General features: G+C 33.0%; 1 protein-coding gene across 1 annotated transcript; it reads left to right on the top strand.

The window, feature by feature from the left end:
- Nucleotides 1–12: 12 nt before the first annotated feature.
- Nucleotides 13–3,140, top strand: LOC134283592 (cilia- and flagella-associated protein 299-like). Its single transcript, XM_062766129.1, has 6 exons — nt 13–146; nt 1,261–1,394; nt 1,828–1,918; nt 2,046–2,188; nt 2,549–2,678; nt 2,961–3,140. The coding sequence occupies exons 1-6, from the start codon at nt 39–41 to the stop codon at nt 3,057–3,059; spliced, it is 705 nt and encodes a 234-aa protein (XP_062622113.1). The 5' UTR covers nt 13–38; the 3' UTR covers nt 3,060–3,140.
- Nucleotides 3,141–8,622: the final 5,482 nt, after the last annotated feature.

The raw sequence follows: 8,622 nt of genomic DNA, 5'->3' as shown, positions 1-8,622 counted from the left end.
GTATTAGTTGATATTGCGTGATTAGGCATGTAAACAACATGGAGGAAGAAGTACCGAGTGGAAGCGATAATATCGTTGCAGAATTTGCAACATACGAGGAGTTTCTTGACTCTCACATCAAACCAATTGATTTGTTCTATTTAGAGGTATTTTATCCTAATTTGTTACAGATATGTTTTTGTTGTTTTTAGATATATGAACGGGAACAAATTTTCTCACGACAGAGGCATTTCGAACGTAGAGAAAGCAATGGAAGTTGGGGAGATAAATCATACTTGAGAACTTTTATTTACATCTATGTAAAATAATCCCACACTGTACTACATAAAATACTATATGTCTTGGGAAAAGTAATAACTTTTTGTTGTATTAAATGCTTGCTGCAGCTCACTGGTCCAAAAAATTGGGCGGATGACCGGAGAATACAAGGAATTAATCTATCTAGGTTTTGTAGTAACTACCTTTTCTAAAGAAATTTGGAAAATCAGCTAGGGATCTCGGGGTCATTCCAAATGAATTTTTAATTTTTTTTTCATATGACCAATTTATAGAGTGCATGTATGGATGAGTGGTATCGGCAAATATTTTTCATATGCCAAAAGACTGAAGAAATAAAATGTATTGCTAAAGAATACAAGGAATACATGTATTTAAGAAATTCTTTTGACAGAAAGACAGGTTGGCAGGTAGATCAACACTCAGTCACTCAACAGTTAGAATGTCTGAAGAGTCGACAGGTTTACAAATTATTATCTCCATTGGTTTGAGTACTTACCCAGTACCCCAATCCTTTCAATAGCTTAGAGGACTAATCCAAATCTCTTAGGTGGGTTTGAAGTCAAAACCTAACCTTTCGGATGGGTTCAAGGACCAACCCTGATTCTCAGTCGTGTTCGAGGACTAACCTAAGGTGGGATCAATCAATATTGTGGTTTTCAAGACTTACCCCAATATCTTGTGTTTCTTCACTCAACTGTTGACTGTTGTTTCAAGGAAATTAGTATCCCAGCTGGGTGTCAAGTATTGACCTTTTTTGTGATGGATAAGATTTAGCAATTTAGATGTTAACTTGTGGCCTTTATTTTGAGGGATTTAGACTTTTTTACAAATATTCCTTACAAGCACAGAAATCAATATTCCTTGCATTGTGTCACCACACAGTCATGATAAATAACTCTGTTTAAAATTTATTGGAATTTCAATTTTCTGGAAAAAAAACTGGTAACATATTTTATGAAAATAGTTTTTTTTTAACTTCAGGATCAAGAGCTTGCCAGACAGGTGATTGAGCTAGGATATAAAGGCAGTGGAGGAGAGGTACTAAGAAGGGAAGAATTTGAAGCAAGGAAACAGGCAGCTGAAGCCAGCAGACTCTCAAAGAGAAGTCAACAAAAGTTTGTACTTTACAGTTTAATTAATTAGGTCAATGCTCTCTTTGATGCTGAAATTTAATATTAGGCCATCCTTAAAAATTTTTTTTTTTTTGCGGTAACGCGACCGACTCACCAAAATCCACCCTACTGGATTTTTTTTAGAAAAAAAATTTTTTTTTTTACATATCCATTTTCTAATTTTATCCTATTGTTGCACCTGTAGACGCCGTTTTTAAAAAAGAACTTGTGTTCTTAAAAGATTGGATTTTAATTAGTAACTTAAAGTGAAATCAAAACATAGTTAATACTCTTTTTGTCTCCAAAAAAAAAATAATAAGTCTACCTACCTACCCACACCTAAAATGATGAGGCGCGTTACCGCAAAAAAACATTTTATTAAGGATGGCCTTAACAGTTTTGTAGAAATGTTTTAATTTGTTTTGTTGATTTTCAGAACTTTGGCAAGTTCTGGGAAGGATATCAAGGACCCATTTCTTAAGGCTTTGGCAGAAAAGGAGGAGGCTAACAGAAGTGGGAAAATGACAGTAAGTAGGCACAAATAACAGGCAAATTAATACCCGGTACATTTTTAATTTTTTTTTAACTAAGTATTTTAATGTAGAAATACTTTTCTGTATTCAAATGCCTTTACTCAGTTTACATTTTTTGTAGAGTGTAATATTCATTAGGGACTTCAATGCAAGAGGCCAAGAAATCTCTGGCTACATAGATTATGCACACAGACTAAAGACAGAGGACTTTGAGCCATACTTTGCAGAGAAAAAGAAACTTTTACCAAGGCCATCAGATTTAAGGTAACAAGAATGTGGATGATTTGGGAGAAATTTGGTAGCCAAATTAGTATATCAGCTTATTTGCCCGGAAACTGTACAAAAATTCTAATTTTGAAACAATAGGGTGCTGGGCTTTCACATTCTACATATTTGAGCTACAATTTAATGTGGAAAGCATAAGCGTTGATCTCCTGTATTTAAACACTTTCAGTGGTTGTACAGACGGAAATGACTGCATGTATCCCACTTACATATATACAACATTCCACAAATTAAATAAGATCCATCAACCATACTTTTTATTACTATATATACACAAACTTAAGATTACTCACCTATTGTATTGAAAACACAGAAATAATACGTGCATTATATTTTCAGCTTTTATAATTGGGAAACTCAGACTTCCACATCAAACCCATCTCCAAACTATCTTGTGATGGCACAGAATGCTACAGGATTGATATTCAAAAACAAAAGGGATCGCAAACAGCTCATTGTAGACCCCAAGGTATATTTTTTCATCATTTACACTATTCAAAAGCTTAAAGGTATTGTAAATCTATATTATGAAGTTTATTTATGTATAATTCAATGAATTATATATAAATGCATTAACAATATTTCAAATGGTAAATCAAGAGGATCAGGCAACAATTGATCCCTATTACTGCCATTTAAAAAAAAATTACTATTTATTAGTTATCCTCCTTTAAAATTTTATATTTCTGAAAGAGATAAAAATTTGCTCCACTTTTTAAAGTATGATTAAAAAATTCTGTTAATATTTCAGGCTCCAAACCCGGGAGACAATTCATACCGTTATGTGATAGAAACCCCAAAATATGTCCAAGTTGTTATATATGATCATATCACCAGAAGAAAAACATAAACTGCTGATTTTTTTGTGTCTTTATTAATGTATCATGTTTAGACTACTTTTGTTCTGTACATTTGTAAATAAAATACTGTAATATAAAATATGTATTTTACCTATGTTTGTTATACAATGTATGTCAATTTTAGGGTAGTTACAGAACTGTAGCATTATGGTTTTATATATTAATCTGTTACAGTCAAAGACCAAAAATAATGCTACAGTTCTGCAGCTGATTTGAGGGAGACAATTTTTTTTTTTGGGGGGGGGAGTTGCTACAAGAGGAAACACTCTCACATCAGGAGGTATCGAGTCCATGCATGGTCCCATGACCATGCTTGTACTCAGGACCCTCGAACTTGTGAGGATATACTTGAAAAAGAGAATATTTGGCGTACTACTAATTTTAGCACCTTTGGCGCAAGAGCTCCTGAGCGCTAAAATTTATTGCGGTAAAGTAAAGGAATGTTTACTGATAATATGGGAGTACTAATGTGTTTCTGTGCTTGACTAACCAAAAAGTCAAAGTTGATTAAAAAATCAGGTTAACTGCATATCTGATAAAAATTAAAAAAATAAATAAGCACATTTATATATTTTTGTTGTACTGACATATGTGGTATATTGCATATGTTTGCCCCCACAAAAGTCAAATTTTGAAAACTTCCTGAAATGTGCTGAATTCAATAAATTGTACGAGAAATATAAGTTAACAGAAAATATCAGAGTTCCAGAGCAGTGTATTCACAATTTCTGTGTTTATGACGTCACAAACTAGTCCGATTTTATATCCTTTTTCAGAAAGAGGACAAAATGGACAAAATTTCAACAATTTAAGCTTTAGAATTTATAGAGCGCATGTGTGTTCAGGAACAATATTGACATATTTCATTGATATTATCATTCTACACATTATATCAAAATATTAATCCTGAACACACATGTGCTCGGTGACTTTTATTTAAAATATCGACGAAATATGTACATTTTTCTACAAAATTCAAAAAAACTGAAATTTACGTCATATTTGTGACTCATTACGTACATATGACTATTATTACTTATGAAATTATTCAGTGCTTTGAAGTCAGCATATACTCCCCTGTTTAAGGACTTAATTAAATATTACTCCATCAAAGTTTGATTTTGGGGGGCAAATGTTGGTTAATACCGCATATAGTTCTTTGCGATTAAAAATTTTTTCTTAAAAATAAATCACAATTAAAGATTGCAAAGCAGTGGTCATTCGCAAAATTTTGAAATGTAAAAATTAATGAACAGCTTTTTGACCTAGATTCGCAAAATAAAATCGACATGAAAATTTCTAGATTTACGGTATTTACAAATTATCACTGAAGTTGATTTTTTTTAAAAAATAAGGTCTATTGTGAAGGTCAAGGTCAAGGGGTAAGAATTCATAGCATGCTCGGAAATATCTTGCCACAGGTAATGCACATGTCAAATATGAAAGTCCTATCTCTTCTCAATATAAGGAACAAGATGTGTCAAATTATGAAACACAGATGACCTCGTATGGCAACATAACAAAGATTTAACATTTCTTAATTCAAATGAAATATATTTGATATTACCCAAAGTAAGGTTTTCAGACAAGAAATACGATTGTGAAATACAAAATCCCACCCCCCTGTTCAAAAGAAAGTTATGGCCAAGGATACATTTTTGAAAGGTAGGTCAAACTCCAAGGTGAAAGGATCTGAGTTGTTGATTTCTTTAAAAAGGTCGCAAGTAATACATATGTGAAGGATGAAAACCCTAACCTTAACCGTTCAATAGTTATGACCAAGGTAAAAGTTTTGAAAAAGTAAGTCAATCTCAAAGGGTTAAAGTTCTTGGTATCCAATGAAAGGTCTTCTCATAAGGATTACATATGTGAAGTACGAAAGCCTTAGCCCTTACCGTTCAAATGTTATGGTCAAGGTTAAACTTTTTTTTTCAGAAGTACAGAAATCTCCAAGGTCAAAGTCAAAATGGCAGAATGGTTGGTATCCAATGAAAGGCCTTGCCACAAAAAATACATATGTGAAATATGTAAGTCCTAGTTTCTACCATTCAGATATGGTCAAGGTTAAAGTTTTTTCATATACAAATGTCTCCAAGGTCAAAAGGTCAAAGTTGTTGGTATCCAATGAAAGGTCTTGCGACAAAAAATACATAAGTGCGAAAATATGAAGTCCTACATGTACATCTACCGTTCAAAAGTTGTGGCCATTCAAAGTTTTTGAAAATTAGGTCAATCTCCATGGTCAAGGTCAAAGGGTCAAAGTTCTTGGTATCCAATGAAAGGTCTTTTCACAAGGATTACATATGTGAAGTACGATAGCCCTAGGCCTTTCCGTTCAAAAGTTATGGTCAAGGTAAAAGTTTTTTCATAGGTCTCTAAGGTCAAGGTTCAAAGGTCAAAATTGTTGGTATCCAATGAAAGGCCTTGACACAAAAAATGCATATGTGAAATATAAAATTCCTAGTTTCTACTATTCAAAAGATATGGCCAAAGTAAAAGTTTGGATTTTTTGTGTAAAAGTGGGTCAATCTCCAAGGTCAAATTTGGTGGTACCTAAAGAAAGGTCTTCTCACAAGGGACACACAAGTGAAATATGAAAGTCATAGCTCCACTAAATCAAAAATAATGGGCAAGGTTAAAGTTTTTGTGACGGACAGACAGACGAATGAGATTTAATGTCCCCTCGCTTTCGCTAAAGCGGCGGACAATAAAGAAGGCAATAAATTGTTATTTTATTCATTATGGTTTTATTTTGATCGGATTGGTCCAAAATGAATTTTTTTTTTCAATTTGCCATTTCATTTCAATTTCTTGCCAAAAAGACTGAGACTAGTCAAAATTCACATATACTTTGATCATTAGTAAACTTTAAGTGAATCATCGTGCATACGTACATATATTTCTCCATCAGATAATACAGGCTTGCCATAATTTTTAATTCTTATACCACCAACCTTTCACTTGCTATTTGACTTCGAATTAAAGTCATGACACTCCTTAGGTTCATAAACAGTACCTGTATCAGGTTCCAATGAGCAATCTTTGTATCAAGTACGAGCTCCTAGTATTTCTACATTGTTAAGTTAAAGTCTTAAAAAAATAATTTTACACTATTCTGAACTTGCTGCATTGACACTGGATTAAAATAAGAACTTTCCTTATTTCAAAAACAATACCTGTACCAATTCTTTTCCAAATAAAGTTTTAGCCGAGACATTTTTTTCTTTTTTCTACCAGTGACCTTGAAATTGCCAAAATGACCTTGGATAAAGGTCAAGGCATATTCTTTCGTGATCATAAGCAATATCTGTACCGAGTATGAGCTTCCACTGACTCTCCATTACAAAGTCAAGTTATGTCATACCTTTTTTCTACTAGTAACCTTGAACTAAATGGAATGACTGGATAAGATCATGACACATTTTTGGGTCATAAGCAATCCCTGTACCAGGTTTGAGCTTCCAGTGATTCTTTCTACAAAGTTATGACCCAGACAAAAATTTCATACTTTTAGGCCAGTGACCTTGAACTTGCAGGAATGACCTTGTGTCAGATCAGGACTCACTGTCGGGTCATTACAAGCAAGCTCTATAAAAAACAAGTATAAGCTTCCAATGTTTCTATATATCAAAGTTAGAGCCTAGAGAAATTACATTCACAGACAATGTGATTCCTATATATCCCTAAAACTTCCTTTGTTTGGGGTAAAAAGAGAAGTTTCATTACTATAATTATAATAAGGAATATACATTTGAAATATGAAAGCCCTAGCACTAATCATTCACATCATTTTGTTTTACCAAAGTAGGTCAAAGTCTAACTTAAAGGTTAAAAAAAAGTTCAAAAGGAATGGCCATGGGTAGTAAAAATTAGTAAATTTGGAGACACATAAACAGACAGACAGTTTATCAAAATATGCCCCCAAATCTTCAATTATAGAGGTGGAATAAAAACTCAACAAGTTTAATTCCATGACAAACAGACTGTATAATAGTGTATTTTAATATATATGATAAATTCAAACTGACATAAATTAATCATGTATCACAAGGGACAAACACAGTTTTTACAATTACATGTACATCAGTTATGCTTTTCAAGAAAAATTGAAAAAATATGAAAGATCTAGAAAATCTATATATACTACTTGTGTATGAAGTAGAACATGCTTATAGAACTTGACAAGGAAAAATATTTCATAAAAAACTTAAATTACTTAGAACCTCAGTAACAACTAAAAGAAGGAAAAAGTGTTGCATACAAAGATAAAACTAAATTAGATAAGCAAGAAGCCCATGGGCCACATCACTCACCTGAGTAACTTTGGCCATTATGTTATTAAACAGATTTCCCCCTAATACCTATTTTGACCTTTCCCAATCCCCAGGGGTCATGATCCAAGCAATTTAGAATCTACACTAGTAACACTACCCCAGGAAGCTTCCACAGAAGTTTAGCTTTTCTGGCCCAGTGGTTCTAATTGAGAAGATTTTTTTATGACCCCACCCTATTTTTGTATATTCTTGACAATTTCCCCTCGGAAGGGGACTTTATTTTTATAATTTAAACTCCCACTACCCAAGGATGTTTTGTATTAAGTTTGGTCAAAATTGGCCCAATGGTTCTCAAGAATAAGCTGAAAATGTGAAAAGTTTACAGATGAATGGACAGTCAGACGGATGGACGACGGACAACAGGTGATCAGAAAATCTCATATGAGCTAAAAACTGCAAGGCCTGCTATGTAAATCAAAGGAGAGAAAATATAAAAGAATTTAGATTTTGCATATTGTTATATTTATTTATAATCTAAAACACTAAAAAATAATAATGTTACAATGAGATCACTTTATCTTTTCTAGCAATTTTCAAACTAAAATTAGATATCATTGAGATGGTGGCCATCTCAAAGGGTCCCACTTTCAGCAATGAACATAAAAATTTAAAGTAGCTGAAAGGGGTTTTAACCTTGACTCTTGGCCTAGAAACTTTGTTCAAGGTCACTACACATCCATTGACCAGTGGCACTCTGTGAGAGAAGTATTAGCCACATTGGACCAAGGGGAGAAAGCATATGCTCTGGACAAGGATTCACAATAAAAAAAATTACCTCCCTTTCTCTTAAGCTTAGATATTCAGACAAGCACTGATTTACCTCTCTTGATATTTTTGCTTAAAAATCCAATCTTTAACTTTTTTAAATTAAAAAATATAATATACAGATACAAAAAAAAACATTCAGAAAAAATAACGTAGTATATGAAAAGTTGTACAATAATGTAGTATCACAACTTTGAGTGATCTGCTGTGGATGTCATATGATCATGAGTTATCCTTAATGAGTTATGTACTCAGCATGGTACACTGAATCCTGAGAATTAAGCTGTTTACTGTGTCCATCACTTTGTAGATATTAGTACATACTCAACTCTGTCCATTGGATTCTGTGAGTTAAGCTATTTAGTGTGTCCATCACTTTGTATATAACAATGATATATAGTTAAGCTATTTAGTGTGTCAACTGTTATATAACAGCACAGTCCATTGAATTCTG

The sequence above is a fragment of the Saccostrea cucullata genome, unplaced genomic scaffold, assembly GCF_032062105.1.
Source record: "Saccostrea cucullata isolate Sc308-1 unplaced genomic scaffold, CSIRO_AGI_Scuc_v1 ctg724, whole genome shotgun sequence".
Taxonomy (NCBI): domain Eukaryota; kingdom Metazoa; phylum Mollusca; class Bivalvia; order Ostreida; family Ostreidae; genus Saccostrea; species Saccostrea cuccullata.
The sequence above is the reverse complement of the archived record's forward strand: the minus strand, read 5'-3'. Positions and strand labels throughout refer to the sequence as shown.